The sequence below is a fragment of the Anguilla rostrata genome, chromosome 4, assembly GCF_018555375.3.
Source record: "Anguilla rostrata isolate EN2019 chromosome 4, ASM1855537v3, whole genome shotgun sequence".
NCBI lineage: Eukaryota > Metazoa > Chordata > Actinopteri > Anguilliformes > Anguillidae > Anguilla > Anguilla rostrata.
The window spans coordinates 14,692,590-14,718,243 of NC_057936.1; the positions used below are offsets into that span (position 1 = coordinate 14,692,590).

General features: G+C 39.9%; 1 protein-coding gene across 1 annotated transcript in view; it reads right to left on the reverse strand.

The window, feature by feature from the left end:
- Positions 1 to 1,029: 1,029 nt before the first annotated feature.
- LOC135252598 (F-box/LRR-repeat protein 7-like) overlaps positions 1,030 to 25,654 on the reverse strand; it is a 57,452-nt gene continuing 32,827 nt past the window's right edge. Inside the window, exons 3-4 of the mRNA XM_064330866.1 lie at positions 7,325 to 7,939; positions 1,030 to 3,143 (exon numbers count right to left, since the gene is read on the reverse strand). Of these exons, the coding sequence (XP_064186936.1) occupies positions 2,407 to 3,143; positions 7,325 to 7,939 (1,352 nt within the window). The 3' untranslated portion in view covers positions 1,030 to 2,406. The remainder of the gene's footprint in view (positions 3,144 to 7,324; positions 7,940 to 25,654) is intronic.

A 25,654-nucleotide genomic window follows, 5' to 3' on the forward strand; every position in this document is an offset into this window, starting at 1 on the left:
GTCTGCTACCCTTTGAGTGTTTTGAGTTCCTTTACGTGTTTCCTGGTTTTTTTGAGTTTTCATTTGTTATTGCCCCTCGTGGCCTTTTGTTTGTTCCCGTTTGGTTTTTTTTTTTTTTTTGTAAAGCCTGTTTCATTTACCTTTGGGTCTCTTTACTCTGCGCTTGGGTCCAACCTGTCAAAACCCTGACAGTAAGGACAAGCACGCCAAACATAAACAACATTTGAAGCAACTTAAATGAGGTTGCAAATGCAGAACAAAGCATTGTAATCTGGCCCTGTATATAAATAAGACATGATTGCCATTTAAAAAGATTCTTAATGTATTTAATTTTTGAATGAAAACCAACATTTTTCTTTGCAGGCAGCCTTTTGGGGAGGTAGGTGACACTGTCACCTCGTAGTTCTTGAGCTTCAGAGTGCTTGGATTTAAACGTCTCCTCCCCGTTTCCTTGTGGATTTTCAGCGGCACTAACTCCAGCTTCCTATTTCAGTTCATTTTAATGCTGTCTAATTTTAGCAGTAGTCTCTAAAACTAGAATTTTCCCTTGTTGCATGTGTCCAATGCATTGGTCTCCTGTCGAGGGTTACCGAGCCAGGGGATCTATATCCTATCCGATTGATATCCCTGTCTTATAGAGTATAGAGTTAAATAAAAGGGATAGATATACCTGATTAACCTCATTATTGCCATATTAAACAACATATCCACTGAGAAACAACTGCTAAATCGGCTTGGAACTTTAACATCACCACCCAATGGTAAAAGAGCTTTCTTGTTTAGCAGATAAGAATACATAATCTGGGCAACAAGCAGTTAAAATTATTTTACTGTGCCATATAATTATATTGTTCAACAAATGAAATACCCTGTTACAGATCAACAATTTTAACCACAGGATATGTGCATAAATATAGTTCCCATTTGGTGATGTTTAATAATTAACCAAAACCAATTAACCAAAAGCAATGCTTGTTATTAAAATAATTGTAGCAGATACACATTTCCAAAGCACAATCCATCCAAATGTTTTTTTTTTTTTTTTGGTTGTTCAGCCTTTATTTATGACATTGTCAGATGCTGCTTTTTGCATAACAAAACGGAAAGCTGTCAATGTAAATTGAACACAATAAATGTGGTTGTCGGTGAAGCTGGCAAAGTAAAGATCTCCATTTGAACAAAAGTGACATGAAGAAAAAATAAATATTTACATTATACAGTTTTGCATTCCCAATATTTAACAGAATAAAAATGGAATGCACACATTCCTGGTTTCAGCTTCAAGATTAAGCTTGGAAATTGACATACATGTTCAGTGTCCACTGTTTTGAGTAAAGTACTATCAATATTATATTATATTCAGTGACTTCTGAGAAGCAGTGTGAGTCAAACCCTGAGAAATGATTGGGTCCAACTAACTTCAGGGAGGAGAGAGTAACAAAACACTACATACTTATTGAACTGACTGAACACTCTTGCAAAGGTGCGGAGTATTTTAATAAATATATACATTTTACTGTACAGGTTCAATATGATATGGTTGACATGGCTATTCATATTTACCAGTGAGTTACACATAGTGCTTTGTTGACTATCTAGAATTAAAGGGTGCAAAATAGTATAATGATTTAATGAAACTGAAATAGCTTTTCATTAAATTTCCCTCTGAAATGTGTAATCTGACCTTATTTTAGTGGTGCTTAAATAAATAGAGTTACTAGAGTAGAGTTAACTAAAAGAAACTGAAGAGAAGCTAAGGTTACATTAGACCTGTGATGATGTTTGCACCTTCATTCTAAGGTGGAGAGATATATTCAAAAAAGGCTTAGGGAATATTTCTGCTCATCTACTGTATGCTTAATGAAGGTGGATAAAAGAATGGTATTACAGTTGAAGGCTAAAGAAGACAAGCATCCCATCAGTCAGTATTATGTAATGTCTATATTACAGTAATTATTTAACATTTTAACATATGTTAACTTATATTAAAACACTTTAATGTGGATAGCTTTACATGGGTGGGCCATAATGTGCATGAAAAAATAATATTTACAATCTCAATAAACAATATGCACAATAAAATAAGACCAGTGCACTGAAATAGAACGATGATCATGTGCTTATACACAGCATAAGTGTGGAAAGATCATATAAAGGCAGGGTCTGATAGGGATAATGAACTATTATAATACACTAGTAGCACATCCCTTTTTTCAGATAAATATTTATTTCATGAAGGTGAATCCAAAACAGCAGGATTTTTTACCTGTCATGCACATATAAAACAAAAGGTTAACATTGCACACCTTTTCACCATCCGTCCCACAGCACCCTCCCATTACCGGTACTGAATAACAAGATGTAGCGGTGGCTGTTCCCCCGGTAACCCCCTCGCCCTTCCTCTTCTCAGAAGAAGGCGGGGTTGGTGTGCTCGATGACGCAGCGCTTGCAGTGCCGCTTGATGAAGCGCAGCGCCTCCAGTGGCACGTCGCAGTCCTGCACGTTGAGCAGCTGCAGGTCGAAGCAGTTGGCGGCCAGCACCTGCAGGCCGCGGCCCGTGACGCTCTCGCACGACTTGAGGCTCAGGCGCTTCAGGCTGAAGCAGTTGAGCGCCAGCAGCTCCAGCCCGGCGTCCGACACCAGCGGGCACTTGCCCACGTCCAGCGACTTGAGCTTGGGGCAGTTCCGAGCCAGGTGCCCCAGGCCGTGGTCCGTCAGGCCCTCGCAGCCGCGGGCGTTGAGGTAGCGTAGCCGACCGCAGTACTTGGCCACGTAGCGCACGCCCACGTCGGTGATGCGCCCGCAGTGCGCCACGCTCAGGTAGCGCAGGCGCCCCTCCAGCTTGGCGATCTCGCGCAGGCCGAAGTCGCTGACGAAGCGGCAGTCGCTGACGCTCAGCTCCCGCAGGCCCGGACAGTAGAGGACCAGGTAGCGCAGCGCCTCGTCAGTCAGCCGGACGCAGCGGCGCAGGTACAGGTGCGTCAGCTGGGTGCAGTGCGCGGCGATGGTGTGCAGGCCCTCGTCCTCCAGGGCGAAGCAGTCCGTCATGTCCAGGTAACGGATAGAGACCTGCTGGCCATGCATGGGCGACAGCTTGAGCGATACCTCTCGCGTCAGGCTGATGCAGTTCACTTTGGAGCAGCCTGGTGTAGAAGGAATAAGAACAGTAAGTGGGTCAAAATTCAGGGTAAGTGGGTCAAAAGTTTGGCTATATTGATATAATATTGGCAGATTTTATTTTTTAAATATATGAGTTTAAATATACCAAATGCAATATGCAAAACAAATATAAACAAAATAAACTACTGCTTGCACACATTAACTGCCTTGAAGTTTCTACTGGGTTCTAGTAAATACATTGCCATGTAAAGAAAAATCATCCAATACTTTCTCCTGAACTGTTCAATAACCACTATAGCAGAAGCTGGTATATATACACCCCTAGTCTGTGATGATCAATAATTCTATCTGCTGCAAAAACAGAAGACAGTTATGTACCACAGTGAATTTGGCAACAAGAGTTTACAGACACCAGAAAACCTGATTTTGTTTTCACACAGCAGGTTTCCTCTGGGCTTTCTCATTTTCTGGAAAACACTCCAGATGTTACCTGTTGTTTCTCACAGCGACTTTCTGGCCTAATACAAGTTCCCACTGCTGCAGTAAAGAAATGATGTAATTGCATCTGGCTAGCTACTACCCTTTCCTTAGGTCTTCACACTTTCCATCAAAGTGTTTCATATCACCGTAATATCACCTGACTGACAGATGCACTGTTAGAACAGAATCATTTTAACGAATACAAGCTTTGTTCTTTGGTCAGAAGTTTCCAAACACCATCCAAAATCCAAGTTTTACCTTGCTCATTATTTAATGAGATTAAATGCACGCACACTGTCACTTAATCAAAAAAGCCTGGTGTTTTCCTACAGTTACTGAGATGAAGACATTAATCAAATAAAAAAGCCACAGTTTAAAGTTATAAATGAAAATTCCATGAAACAGAATGACTTCGAGTGGCTGTCTGATTCATTGAATTTCATTCTTTAGGTCTGACATAAGTTTTATCAATGTTTAATACATCAAATGCTCAAGGGAACGTGCCCATGCCTCCAGATGTTTGTACAAAAACTTCTCCTTTATACTTAGTTCAATATCCATTTGTTTCATTTTTTTATTAATAGCCTGAAATACTACTGCAAGCAATTATAGCTATTTATAAAACAAAGGGTAATAACTTTTCCCTTTCATGTCCATGGCTCTTTCACATGTGACCACTGCTGATCTATCAATGTCACTCTTTCTGTGTCATTTCCTTAATGAAAACAACAGACCGATTTCTCACACCGCATGATGGGGGGGGCAGAGGGGGGGGGGGCTCATACAACCCAAGGTACTGTAGGCCTTTCTTTTCTTCTGTGAAGTAGAAGACTTGCAGATATTTCCAGCTGCAATTTAAGCATGGGAGGAAACCACCATGAAGGACTAACAGTAGCATGAAATAGCCATGGAAATACAAAGCAGCCAAAATGAAATGCAATATAGGGTGGTAAACTCTTTTCTGTCCAAACTGTTTGCTAACACTTTAACTATGTGCTATAAAGCCTACATAATGCTGTTATAAGCATGACTTAACACCTGTCATAATCAGTTGTAATAGTGCCTTACTGCTTATGACAAGTGAAACAATCACTGCCATAATGCATGAATGTTACGACACATATTGACAACAACACGTCACATGGTAAACCATGACAAATGATAAGCATCTTGTCCATGACAAAATGTGGAAGACACTAATGTTATTACATGCTACTACTGGCAATGCAAATGACACATTTTTGTAGTATATTAGGTAGAATGACACTCATTTAACATGTAATAACACACATTCCTGAATACTGCAGTACAGCAGTATTTACAACCATATCAGACACATGGCTTTTTTTGGATTTCCTTTTAGGATTGTGTTATGGGTATAGCTGTGCAAATGTAGGTTACCTGTCTAGTGGTACTTTCTTTTGTTGCAATGCAACTTGTACTTTCTTATCAGCATACTTATTGATGGGGCTTCTGTGTCTTCTCGCAGATTTTTGAATTACTGATACTAACATTGATGTTCGCCATTTCAGCATGTCAGTCTGGATAAGAGTGTCTGCTAAGTGATCATAATGTACTTTCTCCACGCAGCACACGCAGCATCCCGTTCATCTGTCCTAATTCTTCTTGACCTCTCAGCTGCCTTCGACACCGTTGACCATCCTACACTTCTGTCTTCCCTGACAGAATTGGGAATTTGCGGACCAGCCCTCAACTGGATTGCGTCCTATCTCTCCGGCCGCTCCTTCCAGGTTGCCTGGGCCGGTGCAGTATCAGCTCCTCGTCCCCTCACAACTGGGGTCCCTCAGGGCTCTGTCCTTGGTCCCCTCCTCTTTTCTCTGTATACTAGGTCCCTTGGCCCTGTTATTGCCGCCCATGGCATGTCATATCATCTCTATGCAGATGATATTCAACTTTTCTACTCTTTCTCTCCCACAGACACTCAGGTCTCCGATCGCATATCCGCCTGCCTGAGTGACATACAGAGCTGGATGACCAAACACCAGCTCAAGCTCAACACAAGCAAAACGGAACTTCTCCATATTCCTTCTCTTACCTCTCCCACTTCTCATCTGCCCATTTCTTTAGGAGACACTCCCCTACACCCTTCGCAGAGTGCCCGAAATCTTGGAGTTGTGCTGGACAACAGGCTGGCACTCTCTGAGAATATCGCGGCAACCACCCGGTCGTGCAGGTTCATCCTGTACAATATCCGCAGAATAAGACCACTCCTCACCAATTATTCCACACAGCTCCTGGTCCAGGCCATGATACTGTCACGTCTGGACTACTGCAACTCCCTCCTGGCTGGCCTCCCAGCATCAGCCACCAGACCCCTTCAGCTCATCCAGAATGCAGCAGCACGTCTGGTTTACAACCTCCCTCGTGACTCCCACGTCACTCCCCTCCTCATCTCCCTCCACTGGCTACCAGTGCAAGCTCGCATCCGGTTTAAGACACTGGTGCTTGCTTTCCAAGCAGTCAAGGGGTCAGCTCCTGGTTATCTGCAGAAGATGATCAGACCCTACAAGCCGGCCAGATCGCTCCGATCGGCTACTACAGGGCGGCTGATTCCTCCCCCAACACGAGCAGCAACAAGGTCTCGACTCTTTGCAGTTCTGGCCCCACGATGGTGGAACGATCTTCCAGTGGAGGTCAGAACAGCAGAGTGTCTGAGCACCTTCAAACGGAAACTCAAGACGCACCTCTTCTCTGTGTACCTCCCTCCTCTTCCCTACACCCCCTCCCATAACTATTAAAAAAAAAAAAAAAAAAAAAAAAAAAAAATATTTTTGGTTCAGACTATCTTGTTTCTCCTTAATGTATGCTATCATAGTAAAGGCTTTTTATCTGCATAAAAAGTGGACTTGATCCTGAGTTTGGTTACACTGTTGTAAGTCGCTCTGGATAAGAGCGTCAGCTAAATGCCTATAATGTAATGTAATGTAATGTAATAATGTAATGTCATGAAAAACAAGACTGCAATTGCTTTTCAGATATCTACATTTATTCAAGCCAGTGGACAAGAGAACAGTTGACAAGTGGTACAAATTAGGACAATACAACAAAATGTAAAATAAACTTGAAACTTGCACATAAATAAATCACATACAATCCATCTGTGTCATGATGTCTTCCACTAAGAAATGGGAAAAAAAGTTCTGATTAGAAATTTAGATCTATAAAGCAATTTAATGCAGCAACACGTATACAAAAACTGCCAAAAATACTCACCAAAATACCATGGGAGATCTGCTTCGTGAGCTAAGGACAGCTTTGAACAGTCACTGCTTTCTGTGGTAGTCTATTGTTCAGTCCACTGGTTGGCTCCTGCAGCCACCTATCCGGAGGCTGCACTTGCAAATTCATATCAATAACACCACACTGCTTGACGTAGAAATACAGTGTTGAAGAGTATTTTACAGCCAAATGCAATATTTCAATTTGTCATTTAACTTGTTATGTATGTATGTATGTACTTTCAAAAAGAAATGACATCACGTAATGGCCAATTTTATCCAATTTTAATGAGAATATTAGTATAGGATAGCATAAGTAAGAGTATTATGATTAGGGGTGTGGCATTTTACTGTTTTCTCCGAACAATTAGAAGCTGATTTATACTTTTGTGTGTTCAGTTTTTTTTTTTTGTACCTAAAGCACTTTTTTCAGCAGCAGACCCACTTAAAGGCTAAAGGTTTAGCTCAGATTCTTTATTATTTACCTGACAGGTCCAAGTGTTCCAGGTTGGGGCAGTGGGACACCACCTCAAACACAGCCTCGTTTGAGATGTTGTAGCAGCCGGCCACCTCCAGGCGGCGCAGCTCCGGGCAGCACTGCGCCACCGCGTACAGCCCGCGGTCGCTGAGCCGACGGCAGCCGCTGACCACCACGGTCTCCAGCATCAGGCACACGTTGGGCGTGTCCTGGCACAGCCGGCGGGTCAACACCCGCAGGGAGCGGTCCGCGTTCAGCAGGTCGCCCGTCAGCCGGATCGTCCTCCACAGCCGGGGGTCCCAGGCCAGGTTGTACCAGCGGCGGCACACCCTTGCACAACGGCACAGCTGATTGGTGGGCAAGTGGGAAAAAATCTGCAGGAAGGCGTGGTCTGGGAGGAGGTCAATGGCTGCTTGCTGGACCTTAGGTGGGTGGGATTGTTTCTTGGCATGGGTCATGCTGCTGGGTGGGGCGTGTACTATCGCCACGGTCTCTCCAGTAATGGAGGAGGAGGTGGAGGAGCCACTGCCATTGGTCACCGCCGGTGACAGGGGGGAGGAGCTGGGTGGCATTATAAGAGCAGGGCTGGGCGTGCTCAGTGTCCGCATACTCAGGTCTGAGTCTAAACAGAAAGAGAGAGAGAGAGAGAGAGAGATGAGGGGAGGGAGAGGAAGTAAATCAGATATGTCCACAGGGCAAGGCGAGATACCTTGAACAGTTTTAAGTCTTACGTAAAGGTCTAGAGTACACATGGAGAAAACGGATACATATTGGATTAAAATTCATGTACTGCATAAACAACAGTGAATTTGAGCCACTATGCATCACATACAATCCTTAATTTAAATGCTGAAAAGAAAGCAGATGTTCCAGATCAGACATTTCCACTGTGAGGTGCAAACATAGAATCTGGTCATTGTCACTCATCCTAGCAACAGCCTGTGCAGCTTCATAGAAAGAAGAAACTATCCAATAAAAGCTCAGTAACTTTGGACTATAGCCCAGTTGTGGAATTTGGAGGTTATTCTAACCAGGCATGGAGTCTCTCATCAACTTCACCCTGACCTACAGTCAGTCATAGACCCCTAGAGTACTGTCAACACTGAACAGCCTCTTCCGATATAAAAAATTAAAGTCTGATTTCATTGATTTATGTGCAGTAGAAGCCACTGCTTGTCACCTCCCATTGTGTGATCATCAATGGAATATCTGATAATTACCCAGGTACATTGCTATCTGGTGCACAAACAGAAAAGCAAAAAACGCATGCAAATAAAATGCCCGTTTTCAAGGTTTTGCCCTTCATTGCTATGTGGACGTTTTGACTTTTTATTATGATTTTTATCAGCTGGCTACTATTCACTTTTGAGGTCCACGATTGGACCAATCTGACAGCTCTATTTACATTTGAAATGAAAAGTTTTTGCTTCTTTAGGGAATTGTGGAGGGGAAAACACCTGGTCAGTAAGTCTGGTGATGACACTCACCATATAAGTGTATTTATTGTGAATTTATCATCATAAATCTCCCATGGCTTAAGTTGTGTTTGTCCTGACTCCACAGAGTTCTGAAAGGCTCCAGGCCATGTCAAGATTATTTGACTCACATATAACAAATGTGAGAGATGGACAGTGGCACAGTGGCATTTAAACCAAGGGACTGATTATGTCCCCATGGATAACAATGTAAGCCTGCAGTCGAGAAAGCTCCTCTCATGGCACACACGTGCAGTCAGGTGGACGCAGCGCAGCACATGGCTTGTAACTTCCGAGGGACTTGTCTTTGATTGCCACCAGACCGTGGTTCCAGTTCGGTGAAGCCATGTGCATTCAAGTAAAAACCAAAAGTCCCAATAAAAAAAGAAACACCCAGAGTAGATATGTACAGTATTAGCTCAGGGATGGGGCTGGAGAGAATTTGAAAAGTACAGAGAAAAAAAGCCTGAAGTGAGAACGAATCATCTGGGTTTCTCCTCAGGCATTATAACTAGGGCCACCAGTTTGTCTCCCCCTGTTTCCTTGAATTTTACACCAGTCGTCCACTGACATGAGGACTGATCGCACCACTCCAATCATCTACATTGATAAAGTATTTAAGATTACCACTAATAAAGGACAGACGATGATTGACAGCAATTTTTACAAGCAAAAACTGTGTGATTATTTGGAACCGTAAGATACAGGTGTATCAGCAAAGAAAACCTTCATATCACATGTGAAGTATTTTCCTTGAAGAACAAATAAAATATGTAAAACACAAAGAATTTTCTTAAATTTTCTAAACTCTTCAAAGTGACAAAGGAGACATGTTTCCATTCAATATCATTACAGGATTTGAACATCTGCAACAAACTTAAAGTTAGTAAATACAATATGCCAAAATATAACACTGTGGCAAGACTACAACTGGGGCTTGTGAGAATTAAGGGCCCATTATGATGATGTCACTGCTGGAGTCAATAAGAGTGTTAGAATCTCCCATACTGAGGACTCAGGTCTCAGAGAACAAAGACAAAATACTCCAGAATATATAAGCACACAAGCAGGGGCTTTTGTCAAAGCCAAATAACTGAGTAGTGAAACAGCTGATAAATGGTTCCTTATGCATAGTTTTTTTCCAGATAAAATATGTAAAACACAAAACATTTTATATAATTATGTAAACTCTTCAAAGTGACAAATGAGATAAGTTTCCATTCAATATCATTACAGGATCTGAACATCAACAACAGATTGAAAGTCAGTAAATGAGCCAAAATATATTAGTGCCATTCTTAGGAGAATGCTGTTGGAAACTGACCTTCACACGTGTGCTGTGGGATGCATTTCAAAAATTGATTAAAATATCAAGAGCATAGCCAAAGACAGACGTTATGTTTTACAATGCACAAACAGGACAAATTTTACACAGGCCATTCCAAACAGATCACACAGACGCCAAATTGCTCCGCTCGTAAATTAATCGTTCAGGGTTTGGCAAATATTCTGCAGAGCCAGAAGCACCGCTGTGAACGTCAATGAAGATGGACCTGGTTAAAGTGCTCCTGGTCTCAGGGGGAAGAGGGGCACGGTGCAACATCTGGGGTGTAAACAAAACAGCCATCCCTTTTATCTCTCTTTGATAAGACATCCAGTCTGCACGTAAACACCACCTGCACATCCAGGTGCATAATAGACCTGATGAGGTCCTTCTGTTTTCCATGGCAACGCTGATCTCACCAATGATCTGAGCTCACCTGGAAACACTCCCTGCTGTGAACATAATGCACACGTCCAGGTTAATAAACTGAATATGCACTTTCATTCAATTCAATTCAATTGGATTTGTATAGAGCTTTTTACAGAGAACTGTCACGAAGACACTTTACAAAGTAGCAAGGCAAGACACAGAAAAAAGAGCAAACAGATCAAACACCAGACCTGAACCTCCAAATAGCAAACACAGGTAAAAAACTGCCAGTGGGGATAAACCCCTCAAATAAAAGAAAACTGTTTTATTAAAAGAGTATAAATAATAACACTAAAGCAATATCCTCATTAGAGCATTGTTAAATTAAATTCAAGTGTGCGTAATTTCATTTCAAATTAAACATTTTCACTCGTACATATGAGGCAGTTCAATTTGAAACGTGCATTTAATGGTACACTCATCGCATTAGTATCTGTAATCTAAGCAGTATCTGTTATCTAAGTTTTATTTCTAAAAAGCCTTTCCTTCTTCTCATTTAATGTCTTGGTTTTCAAGAACTAGAGGCTTTCTAAAACCATTTAAATAAATTGCTTCTGAATATTTTTCTTAACCCTATAAGTGTTTGAAATAGTGTTTACTTCTTGAAACACAATACAGTAAATGCAATCATTTTCTTCTTCAGTACCTCATATCATAAACCGGAGGAACTTGTTTGAAGCTGAATTATCTTGACAACATTGACATATTTGCTGTGTAGGACATTTGCTAATCACATTTTCATAAATGCCTGTTTCATCAGAATGCCCACAGATCTTTAATGAAAAGACGTGTATGCTTCAAGTCTCACATGCAATGAGTTGACGTTCTCACTTCTCCCAAAGTTGCACAAAATAGTAAATATTCAACACTTTCAGGTGCTCTGCAGCAGTTGTAAGAGCATTAGACATCCTTCAATATATAAATGATATGTCCCCAAAGGGTCATTTTCTAGCGGAATTACATTACAATCACATTTTCTCAGTGGTTTGGGTTAACTCTAACCTGATTTTATTGTTTCAGAAGGCCTGTGTGAATGCCATTACTTTTTTTGTTTTACTTACAATTCAATTTACGATTCTAATCCTCAAATTTTATCGAAGAGGCGTCCTACTGCAAACCAGCATTTTAAGAGCATCTGCCAGCGACAGCTATAATTCTGTCGGCAGTATTCCCTGTGTACCAAAATTTATCAGGACCATTCAGACTGACAAATTGAAGGACAATCTAATAAACAGGGGATACAATCATGATAGTGTCCCTACAGGTCAGCCATGGCACATTAGGCTGTTCTGATGTGGGAGCTTCTTTACTCAGTTCTCTACAAAGATTTTCCCTGAGGCCCCATTTGTGCTCTGTGGCCTTGCCAACATAACAGAGGAGGTCAGTTCCTAATATTGTGACAAAATGATGACTGGAGCTTGTGAGAATTAAGGGCCCATTATGATGATGTCACTCTTGGAGTCAATAAGAGTGTTAGAATCTCCCATACTGAGGACTTAGATCTCAGAGAACAACGGCAAAACACTGTGGAATATATAAGCACACAAGCAGGGGCTTTTGCCAAAGCCAAATAACTGACTACTGAAACAGTTGATAAATGGTTCAGAGTCCATTGCTTTTTCCAGGGCATTATGGGTCCAACAAGAGGAAAACATGGCTATTCACATTACTACATATGATCACTGATGAGAAAATGATAAAACTTTAGATGGGTTACCATAAACCGTTTTTTGTGCCATGTTAACAAGCAGTCTATGTTGTGACAAGTTGCTTCACCTTCACCCATCACAGAAACCATTACTATATACAGTTTATGCCATATGTTGGGAATAATAGTGTGGGCCCTGGTCAACTACTTAGACTTGTTCTACAATCTTTCCAGTTGCGTGTCCAGTACTGTTTTATGACTACCATGCCAGGTGTGGTCAGTGACAATACATTCAAATATAATTGTATCAGTATAACTGGTTTATTCTCTCATGGATTTCTTTACATTTATCACCAGTGAAGGCATAGGCTGCAGTTTTGTACTCCAGTTTTTACGCCTTATTGGATATGCCATAATAATAAATGGTTTTTAAAGTAGTTCTGTCATATAATCTAGAGGATTATAATAATCTACTGTGGATCCATGCTGATGTGAAAGCAAAATTATTTAAAAACTTTTTAATCTTCTGTAGTCACTTGCTGCTTGGTAAGATCATGATGAGTTTTATTATTCTTTCATTTTTTTCATTATTCTATTGTACTTTATTATTCTCTTCCAGGATGTCCCCCAAATCCCTTCAGAGTGTGGGGTGATACAGGAAGTTCACTTCTCGTGTTTGCCATATAGATTTGTATTCCAGACCAGGGAGGACTTTGACTTGACCAGAGTGTGATGAAAAGCCCAGACATAACTCCCGAGAAATGAGGTCACAGCGATAAAAACTCCAGGCAGGGAAATACTGTGACTACCGCTCAACCTTCTCACAGAAATGGTGCAACAAAAGCGGTATATTTAATTATAAACATTTGTTGTTGTTCTGCATTATAGTTCAAACTGTGCTGCTAGATTTTTTTATGAACAAAGACTATACATACATCTTTACTGTTTTTACTGTCAATGATTTGTTCATACGTGGAAAAGCTTTGTGTTCGGTCCTGTCAAAATTCATTTTGGTCTACAGACTTGATCCATAATATAAAAACTGGAATAATTTATGCAGTACTTTTATTTGGTTAATTCTGTGGCTGCCACTTCCTGCTTGTATCACAACCATTTAACAAATGTCAGATGAAATAATGCACACTTTGGCTACAACAAGGAGCAGACACAGAATCACTACCATGCCAAAAGTAATTTCAATGCTCACAAGATATTCTAAATGGCAAGAATAAATACAATTTTTCTCCTTTTTGTAGTATCCATAAATCACATAGATCCATACAGTCCACAGTAATTTAATTTCTTATCATTTGAAAATAACAAAGATTAATAGCCTCCCTGGTATTTGTACAGTCATGGCAACCATCAGTTTAATGCGAAGAAATGGGGTCTGAAAACAAACTTGAAATTTGGGTGCATATTTCTTCCTAGTGCCCTGCAGAGAGAGAATCTTGTGGTGAAATCGTCCCTACATAGAGAAAACTTGCATTTTAAGGATATTAAATCTCATGTATATCAAACACACTCACTAAACAAGTGTTCACTACCTAGAAATCTGATTGAATTTCAACAGGGATATATCAGAATCACTTTCATTTGCACTTTTAAATTATATAAAGTAAAAGCTTGAATTAGTGTCATGTCATTTTATGGTTCTGACCTTTTCCTAGAGGCCAACAATAAATTCCATGAAAAATTGTCTTTCCAATTAGCTCAGCACTGTTCATTTTTTATGGAGACAATAAGCTCCACCCAAAGATGACCCCTGCCTTACACCACATCCATGGAGGGCAGAGGTTTTGGCAGCATTTAGAGTTAGGGGCCCAGTATTGTAATATAGCAGAAGTCTGACTGAGAGAAATCCCATAAGATGTAGCCCCCTGATCCTTCTCCTATCGTGTTACTGGGTGGTCTGTCCATAATATATTTCATTGGAAGTATGTTGCATGTAACAGACGTCATACATTTATACCATATGTATAGAGTGGAAATGAGCTGGAGTGGGGCAGCCTAGTTTTGGTGGAGGTTTTTAACTGCCAAAAGGTGCTAAAGTCTGTAGTGCATATACACTCAGAAAGTGAACTTGCTTCAGTTTTTGTGTTGCATACTCATGTTTGGGTTCTCCATAATGTTTATGGAGTTACCCATGCCATTGTTGCCATTGAAAAAAGGTACGGTAAGGACCACATGGGACAGATTTTAACAGAATTTTGATGCCCAAGGTATGTTCCCTGTGTGAAATTCATGTGGGTGATTTCATTCATTTTGTAAATTGGCTAGAAGTAAAATCTGACAACATAATACACAACAGGCTATAATATTTCAGAATGAAACAAGTATTATTTAAATGAAGCATAGACTACTATCGACAGTTTCAGATCATAATATCATGATCTGGACTAAATTAGACACTGATGTGTCTTTACTGATGTAGCCCTATAAAATACAAAAAATGTTCATGTTTCACTTTTGAGCAATTATTTCCCAGGCTTCTTCCCTGGTTTTGGGTGTTGTGGCATTGTTAAATGTGTTGTGGGAATTTATGTAACCTCTTCATACCCTTCCATAATTAATTGCTGCTTTGTGGCACTGAAAAAAGATGTATGCCCCTTGGATGCCTTCCCCGAAAATCTTTGTTTGAGCATGCAAATGGGAATAGGCAGCTATTCTGGATGAGTGGCGTCTGGCTCGAGCCAATGAGCTCATTAGACGTTATGACGCATTATGCAGGGAAAGATGCGGTAAGTTCTCTGGTCCACAGGCTTTTGTCAGTCCCATGGGTCGAATAAACACAGACCTATACCCTGCTGTCTCTGCCACAACAATGCATATTTATTATTGTATTGTAGTTTTTGTATTGGGCACTGGTGCTGAATTTTAGACAAACAAACTAAGCCACAGACATACACATGCACATAAAAACAAACAACAGAAAGACACCAACGCAGCACAAGAAAGACACAACTATGGCTTTTGTCCTTTGTCAAGTCTGCCAACAACAGACAAACAAAATTTTACTCTTTATTTCTTCAGATTTTGCTTAAGCATGGCATTGAAATAAACAGGCTTTAAAAAGTATTACAGATTGTTGAATTAGTTTGATTTTCAACCCTGGGCAATCAAAATTAAATAAAAGAACGGCACAAACAAAATCAATGAGCAATAAAAATCAACTCAATGTGATTATGGTTGTAGTTATATTTTATGATCTCTTCACAAATGAAAGCACAGAATTTCAGAACAGAGCAGAAGTTCTGAAATAGGTTTATACAACATGGAATAATACAACCCTTTTCACAATATAATAGGTGCTTGCAGCCAAATCAACTTTCAAAAGTGCATTTCACAGCACGCAAACACCAAAAGTTACAATCATACAAGTGCCACTGTCAAGATGCATGCCAGCAGAATGTCAAAATAAAGGAAAAGACTGGTTAGTTTTGTTTATTAAATATGAACATTGAAGTGTAATTAATGTTTAGACTCTCAAAGAGAGGAAACTGGAGCACCCGGAGGAATCCCACATGGACTCAGGCAAAACATATGCAATCTCCACACAGAAAGGCACCAGCTGAGATTTGAACCCAGGACCTACTTGCCATGAGGCAACAGTACTAACCACTTGCAGGTACTGTAAGCTATCAGGACTAAGTGCAATCACTTCAAAGTCTTTTCATAGTAAGTGGAAAAACTTTACCTAATGAGACAGGCCAGTTCCCATCATGTACTGTACTAATGTTGTTTTACAATCTAAATGCACAAATCTTTTTTTGTCAAATGAGCTGAGACCACCTCTTCAGGTAATCATGGTTGGCTGTGTTGGTTTCTTTCCCAAACAATCTCAATGTTCACACTACATGCCAAACAAAATGTGCCAAAACTGTTGTCTGTGTGCCTTTGCTCAACAAAATAACAATATAATTATTATGGGAAATTTGTAAGCCCATAATTGGATTCAATATACAATTTATACATTATAATTATACAATAGAGAATATCAGATCATTGGCCAATTCATTCAAAATAACATGGATGAATGCAATTCCATGAATCAACATACCAGACAGTACAAACCATCAACCTCTAATGGTGAATCATAATTAATAATTACTGTGCTGTTTTGATGCACACAAACAGGCAGGCAGACAGTCTGACTGTGTAACAGACAGACATTAAACATATGCAATACCGATGTGTCATAATATAATGGGGTTGACCGTATTGTGAGCCCTGATTGAGCTAAAGAAGTACTTTTCTTTGATGATAGTAATGTCAGAAGTTTGAACATCAAAACTGAATATTTAAAACTGCAACAAAATTTGACAGTGTACACAAAAATCTTCAGCTTCAGTTTTGACCAGGAATTTCTCAGTTATCTCCCATCCCCCCTCAGTGAGTCTCTCTCCCAAGCTGCACTGCATCTAGCTGGGAGGTCCACCTTCAAGTTGTTCCGCTCCAAGGGTAAGAGACAGACTGCTGTTATTTTAGTGTGACAAGAGATCAGGAAAAAACCTAATGCACACGCGTGCACACACACACACACATATGCACACATGCTCACACACACACACATGCACACACACACACATATGCACACATGCCCACACACATGCACGCACACAAACATATGCACATATGCCCACACACACACACATGCACACATGCCCACACACACACGTACACACACAGAGCAGTCAGGCTCACTCAGCATTTTAGGGATAGGTGTCTGGCAAATGTTTGTGCAACCAGACTATGGCCCATTTCGTTGCCCTTGAGATAAATGCATTTTACTACAGTGCCTTAAATGCAAGCTGCTTATCTCAAGACAGGATTCTTTATTGCAATCTCTGCCGAATCTCCTTTGAAGAGCAAAAACAAGATGTTTGTGAGCACAGGCCAATTTATTCCTCATGCTTTAAGGCTCTTTGTGAAGTTGAACAAAAGGTCAGGTCAGCGTGTCATGTCTTGTTTATTCTGGAGGAGTAACTCAAGGGAGTTCCACGCTGACCATGGAAACGTCTTTAGAGAACCCCTCCTCAGAATTACATTGAGGCAAGGGGATATCATGGTTTACACTGATTTGCATGGATCACAGCACACAAGCGTGCCAGATGCCATTATTCTCAACATTATCTGTAGAGAAGGTCACTAAGAGCAACTAACCACCTTTTAATTTATAGTCTTTTTGCCCCATTTGCAACCCTAAATTTGTATTTTATTGCCTTTTTTCATTTGAACTTTTTTGTGAACCTCTTTTTAACTGCATTCAAAGAGCTACACCAACTGTTTCTCCAGTGAAGCTGCTACTGTATGACTTCAGCATTCTGTTCATTTGCCCTTCCCCATACATTATTTTAAGATGCCGCTTAAGTGCATCTCAGATCAATATTCCATACATCAGTGCTGAAATCTTTTGGATCTTTGTGGAACAACTTTACAGAAATTAATATGATATAATTTTTATCATATTCAAAGCATTAACAATTCATCAGAATTGCTTAGAGTGCCGACACACACTTCCCTGATATTCTGGCTCTAGACCATTCTCAGCAACTCTTCCACGGTTCCTGATCAGATATTCCTCGGGCCTGGGAAAAGGCAGGTCTCACCCTCAGAAGAAAGACCAACCAATGAGTTCCCTCAGCCTCAGTGAGCAGCTGAAGGACATCATCCAGCCATGTGGCCAGACATTCCACACCTGACAAAGACTCCGCCCCAGCAGGCTAACTGGACCCTCAACAGTCCTCACCAAGAGACTATACAGACTGAGAATAACAACCATAAATCATCAAATATTTAGAGTACAATATAATCATACTGTTTGTGCAAAATACTCTTTTTTATTTCTTAATGTCGGCTGTAAATTATTTTAAATTGTTTGTCTAACAAATTGTGTTATGCTTGTAATCAAATAGGTAAGCTCTATGGATTAGAACAAATAAATGATTATTAACATGCACCTATTAATTAAGGAAACGCTCGATCCACTGAGGTAGATAAGTGAAAAGTGTATGATCACATTTAACAGCCAACGCTACCACAGAGGGAAGTGAGCTCTAATGATTTTAACTGCTGTTGACGTTAGTGCTGCTTGGACGGAACTAATGTACGAGGTGAAGGCAGCAGGCGGTCAGACTCACTGTAACGGTTCACAGGCTGTGGCAGCAGAAGTGTCAGACAGATCTACCTCTCCCACATTTTCCATCACTCTCTCTCTCTCTCTCTCCCTGCCTCCCCTCATTTTCTCCTGTTTACATCCAGAGCATGGATAGTGAAACTGGGCCTAGTCTGAGATAATGGCATACAATTCCTCACAGAAACAATTTGGGGAGTTTTTAGAGATCAGGTATCACGTCAGGTCAACATTAGGAATGTGGAGGAACATTCAAATTAAAATACTGACTGCTGACACTCAGACTGACTAAAAGAGCATTGTCTTTTGGACAACCGAGTATGCAAGTAAAAAATTACCTGATCCGTCTTGAATCTTTATCAATGAACTTAAAGATCAAGTGATTTTAATACTTTGAAAGATTTGACTGATTTTATTAACAAACTGTTAATCATTTTCCACCCTATGCCTTGTGATGCTAATTGTATCAACTTCCTGAAAATCAGATGCCTTGTGTTCTGCTCAAAAATTCAACCTTGTCTGTCTCTGGATAGTGCATTTACAATTTTCCCACTGTGGCTAAGTGTTACTCAGAGACAAGACAGGAAACTGACCGGAAGATCTTGGGTAGAATCTCATAAAGGGTTTTGGGGTCTGTGGGGACGTGCGCTCCCTCTTTGTACTGTATTACAGTAGGTTAGGATTGTAGGCAGCATTTTATTTTTTATTTTTTGAAAGACAGGTCCATATTTGTGTGTTTGTGCGAGTTTCATTTATATTCCTGATTGGATGAGAAATTGTTTAATTTCCCCTTCCACAATAAATCATATCTTCTGTGCAAAAAGAATAAAGATGAATTTGTTATCTTTGCATTCACTGAGCATAAAAATGGTGCCACTAAAGCACAGTGACCTGCTGTTTTCTCTATTGGAATGTGTGCTGTGCATAAATAAGTGCTTCCTCAAAAGGAACAACTTCCTGGTGCAGGAGATAGAGAATGCCGACAGATGTTTGAGAATGCAGAGAAGTGCCTCCTCTCACCTCCTGTGTCTGTTCAGGACGACGCAGCTTCCTCAGGAAGCCAGAGGAAGGAGAGGAATGTCACCAGGGTCAGGTGTCTGAAACTTGGCTGTCTACCATTTGAGGCATGACGAGAGCAAGAGTGTGGTAAGTGAGCTAAGTCTCTATTTTAGGGGCTACAATTTGAGGCTGTTGTATGTTTCTTTGTAGAGAACTTTGCCAAACAATTTATGTTAGTATGATGTGCAGTGTTTGCTGGTCTGTTTTGTGCTGTTTCTGCTGTGTGTTTTTTTGTTGTTCTTTTTTCAGCTTTTCTGGATCGATGCATAAATTCTACAGGAAAGAATGTAGACTCTGCATATGTGTAGGGTGTGTCTGTCTCAAAATGTCCAATTTTCTTTTTGAACAATGTAATCACATTCTGTATGGTTGAACTCACAAATATTTTCCTGACCATCATGTTTGTATACACGCTCGTTTCTGTGCTGGAATCTAGGGATGAGCTGGGTAGATACATCTTGTAAACAACAATTAGTAGCAAAACATGGCAACAAAATGACCATGTGTGTGGTTGAGCAAAAGAGAGAAGACAGTCAAATATTCAGGAAGTCTGGCAGTGCAAGGCCATTAAAGTCCCTGCATTGAGACCAAACAACCCTGTGACGACAGTCATTGGTGCCAGGAATTAGGCCTAAGCCAATAACATTACTTCAACCATTCCTATCCTTCAGCTATAGGTTGACTGAAGAATAAATGAGTAACCTTAGTTTTATTTTGGTATTTGGAACAAAGTCGGTGATAGGCTTTGGTTTTGTCTAAAGCAAGTTATTTATTACCAATAAATGCATTGTGTTATAGCTTGCAGTCCTGGCGAAGTTGGCTGGAGTAGGCACCGTTCCTAAGTTTCACTGTAAAAAGTACTTATTTGCTGGTGATATTCTGAAGTTTTTATTACTGTTCATCTAAGGCAGCTAAGCAGTGGTATTAATGAGAGATTTAGGTCAAGGTCATAAGCTTTACTGGGCATGTCCATGCAATGCCTGATTTGTGGAAAAGTAAATCCCAAGCTAATTGCTACTGCTGGTAAACAAACACCAACCTTTTGACATAGACATTAAAGTCAGATTTTCCATATGTCTGTCTCAGTGTGCATGTATCAACACCTAGGTCACTGGAGGGCCATGGTTTTTCATTCTGGAGTTATATGAATACACTGGAACTACATCTCATATTGAAACCTTCAAAAATACACAGAATCTCAAAGTAGTACCTTGCTTCATATGCTACCCTACTATCTGAACCATCTGTAAATGTCTAATTAAGAAAATAACTTATCCAGTTCTATAAAACATGCATGCATGAACTAGAAATACATAAACTGTTTCTGAAAATATTTAAGCATATGGCTTGAGATTCTCTTAATTTAACATCTGGTCTTTAAACTTGGGAGAAGGGACTACTCAAAGGGTAAAAATGGAGAAAAGGGCATGAATTTCAAGTCTCTAACCATACAGAGGCACATTTTTACCAGTGGGTCCTCGTCAGTGATCTATACACCAGTGATGAACCAGGGAAGAAGTCTGAATTCATCTCACTGAATGTCCTCAAAAGGACCTCATTTAAACCAAGTTATACCAAGCCAGGAGGCCAACAAAAACATACTCATGACATTTGGCAAGTGAAAATTTGATAATTGCAATCAGAGCAAAAAAGTAACATTTTATATTTTATAGCTCATAAAACATCACCTGTCTCTGCTGGTGAGATTTTTATGCTTTCAAATGAAAGTGACAAAGCAAGTGTCCCTGTTTTAACTGACAGCAAAATGCTTGCAGTCTGCCTTCAACATGTGTTCCTTTGCTTTGTTTCCAGATGAGTTGGGTGTGTGTGAATTAGCAATCAATCAGCATGAGTATTTCAGTACTGTCTCATTCCTCTGAAATACAATGCAGAAGAAGAAGAGATGAAGGTACAAAGCAAGGAAAATAGTAAAAAATGGAGAAAGAAGACAAAGTATGATGAAGATTAAGCAATGGGAGAATGTAAAGCAGAAAAGAAGAGAGGAAGGGGATGCAAAAACAGAAGAAAAGTAAGGAATTGTATAGACAGGAATAAAACTGACCTAGCAGTGAAAGTTACTGAGGGATTCTACACCTAAGAGAATCCACCAGTAAGGTAACACAGTTGGACGCAAACAGTCCAGTAATGACTTAATGGGAGGCACCACCGCCAAAACGATTATTATGGTTCCGTATATCAATTTTGATATTTTGCTTCTATAACTTCTATAGTTTCATAAAATGAACAAACTAAAGATAAATAATCATTATCAATAGTTAATTTAGATGATAATATAACACCATCGTCAAGAACACGAAGCATAAAATGAGCTTATGATAGCATCTTTTATGATTAAATGCCTCCCCGGTTTTAAAACTGACTGGTTGAATCATATATCGTTAAAAAGCTTGTTTCCTGGAGCATATAGCCAGTATGATCATATGTGGCTATTTCCTTTGCTGTCACTGTGAGGATGGATGAAAGACAAGCAGAAGCCTTCGATTTCATTTACATTAGCAAATCTTTAACAGCCATTTCCTCAAACCTGTATATTGCCCATAGGGTATTCAATTTATCTCAACTTGAACAATACAGCTACATAATTTTACATACTGCTTCTTAAATGTTATAGCTAGGGCATGTCAGAGGCTTTATTTGATATGTTTTGTCATTTTCATTTTATGTGGCATTTTATCAGTAAAAATAGGTTAAAAAAACGTTTTTTTTCAGCATGTACATATTGTTTTTGGAATAATTAATTTAAAAAACAATATTTTGACAAAAGCCTCTGACAAGCCCTAACTATTGAGTTATTGATCACATTTTAAAAAATCAGTTCAGATTTTATCTGTTGAGCTTAAATATTGAATACCCTATATGCAAATTAGCGCATATTTAATGAGCAAATAGCTCATTTGCATATTTTAAAAATAAAAAAATAAAAAGTCATAATATAAAAAAACCTTGTATTTGTGTGTTTATTCAACTGGTGAAATTTCATTTTGATATAAGCAAAGGAATTGTTTTTTTTCCTATTAAGGGGTGGTGCCTCCCCTTAAGCCACAGCATTGCAAAACACAAAGGATAAGTCACGAGTGTCTGGAGCCATTATGCCACACTTTTAAAAAAGGTTATTCTCCCTATGTTATTTTCACACCCATCATCCTGGCAGGCAGAAATGAAGAGAGTTGAAGAGATGGAGAGAGTCAGTGACACTCATCTGTTCAGTCCTGCATTGACAGGGAAGAGCTGAAATGGAACACCCCTTCTCCCAAATAAGGAGGACATGAGTGACCAAACCAAGAAAGAAAACATTACCTCACTTTATTTTAACTGCATATTAAAAACAGAAGAGCATATGCCTGCATGTTAAAAACAGAAGAGCATATGCCTGCTACCAGGGCAATCAACTGGAGAACCCTGTTGTTTAAGCACTCCAGATTTCACAGGATGAAATCCAGACTGCTGCCAGAGAATGATGTTGTTGCACCAAGTCACAGAAGCACCAGCAGTAGTGCTCTGCACATCGAGCAGCACCCTCTCTCAAGATCTGGGAGCCCGGAAACAACTTGTTTCCACACATTTAAGCGAGTGAAGCGGAGAGACCAGAAACTCATTGTTCAATGTCTGGTTTAAAGTGTTTTGAAAACATAAGCCCTGAAACCAACGAGGTTAATCTACTAACTAGAGTGGATTCCTTAACAATTCACATAATAGCATTCCTGGCTGGAGACTTGCACTGGTAATACAATAGTAAGAGTGGAGTGCTTCTGTGGAACCACAGGCATTCAGTCACAAGCAACCCAGTGTGTGAGTGAAGTGCCTGTATCACCACGCTTGTGAGAACATACATGAGTATTATTGCTTTCCACATAAATAAACAGGCAGCACTCATACACTTCCAGGTCTAGCACATATCAGAACAAAAAAAAATTTTTTTTGTGGGAAAAATTCCATTAATTTTGAGGAACCAAAGTTTTGTTGTGCAACTACATGGTACTGGTCTTAAAATGAACCATTCAATACTCAGTAGAACTTTGGAAAAATGAATGCATAGGAAATTGACATTGTTTGAACCATGATATAAACATATACAGTGTATTAGTATAGCCAGCAATGAAATCCTTTGTCTGTCAAGAACAACATTTCATTTTTCATTTAAAACTGAGGGAGGCAGCTCTTCGTTAGAAACATAAACTCTTATACATCAGATTCTATGAAGAATGCATATGGAATTATTATATAACAAATTGAACTGCAAGTATGTTTGAATGTATCCTTAGATGAATTTATATATGGCTGGCAAATAACTGCTAGCTATATATCAGCACCAGAAACCCAACCACCCAATGTCAGTGTTCACAACTGGCAACTGGGAATCCTCAGCAAAGATGGACACTGAACAGTCCACTGCTTCAACAATAGGGAGAGAGAGTGTTAATAAAGCTACAGGATTAGAAAAACTGGGCACAATGCATGTCCTTGTTGGAAGAAATAGGAATGCTAAGCAAGGTAAATGCAGTTATGTAACATCCCATCCAGAAAAGTCAGTGAAGGGAAGTGAAGGAAGCAGTATGAGAAGGACTCCTCTGTGTGGAGCAACTCCTGCCTTATCCTGAGTTCATCAAGGAGAGGGTAACACCAAACTCAATCATCATTCAAATTGACTGTTGGATATTATTTTAATAAGTACTTGTGAATCAAGCATCGTTAATTATTTGACTCTGAGTGGTTCAGACATTGACCTTAACAGGAAGGACATTGACAGGAAGTGATTCCATCAGCTGTTCAGGTCAAAACACAATGGAGATGGCTGCAGTGCTCAAAGAGCATTCACTGGGACAGGATGCCAGGTAAATTCAATCCCCCCATCATCAGTCAGCATTCTGCGGTGCACGTGAGCTGTGCCCCTGCCAGCCCCCCAACACACACACCAAAAACAACATGCAGACCGCCAGAGTTTCTCTCCCAACCGTCTGCCGAAAGGACACATAATCCTTCCCTCCTCTCCTCACACTGTAAATCTTCACTGCGGACCATGAAACACAGCTATCTGATGGCAGTTCGCAAAGAGAAATAAACCTGGGTTTCAGTCTGTTCAAGCAAGCCCTCAGAAAGAAACTACTGTTGAGTATTTATCAATGCATCAGCTAGTGCTCTGGAAGTCATTTACCGAGCTGCTGAATGAATTCAGTCTCTATGGGCTAGACTATGTTGGAGTTATTATTGTATGTAATGACAGAAAACCTCTTCATTAGCAGGTCCTTTTCTATAATCAACAAATGCCATTCTTGGAGCTATGACAGATACTCATTACAGCACCTCTTTCTTTTGGACATTTCAGTCTCAGAAGAGGTTTTGAAGCAATGGAAAAATGTATGTACAAAAACCAAACATTATATGAAGTCTTACATATTTTATGAGTATATTTTACCAGTGTGCTAAAAATGCCATTTATGCAGCTGAATTGAGCAAGCAAATCTTGGCTGCTTAATAAAATATGTGTGGTTTAACCATTTTCCATGAACATCCATTTGAAGATATTCCATGCATCCTGTGCACACCAAACCACCACAGTTTCACCAGTACTCTTCACAGGCACAATGTTTATTTAATCTTGACCACATGAAAAAGGAATGATTTATTCTCCAAATTGACCATACATAGCTATGGGTCTAGCTCACCAATCAAAAACACATTGAAGTTGTTTTAATAAGTTGATAATTTGACATTATTTGTATTTATATTTGGAGATGACAAGAGACTTGCTGAGAGTTGCTGCTTAAAAAAGGTACAAAGAAGAGAGACATGGGGTCAAAGGGAAGTCTATTCACCTGTCTTCGCAGCACACATGCATCACAAATTACAACTAGGACTGGGAGAAGTTCCAGAGACCAACAGGGAAATGTGTCACTTCATCACATAAATATTGTGATGAGAGGGGTGACTGGTATTATGGGATGGGTTCTTCTGTCATGATGATCAGAGTTCAGCATGTTCCCTGCCTTGGATCACATTTGAACACTGCAAACAGTAATTCCTCAAAGCACAGCATGATGTCTACATGGCCCCCTTTCCCCATTTGGAACCTATTAGCGTGCTGCTAAATATGTTTCTATAATGCACATTTTGTTTCCATTAAAGTGTTAGCAAAACAGTCATAACGATGCAACAAATTATCAGTTAATCCAATAAACAGAGTATTTTAATCTTCTTACTTCATCATTTTAGTTAGGTATGGTATTTGGTATGGGCAGCTAAAGGTATGA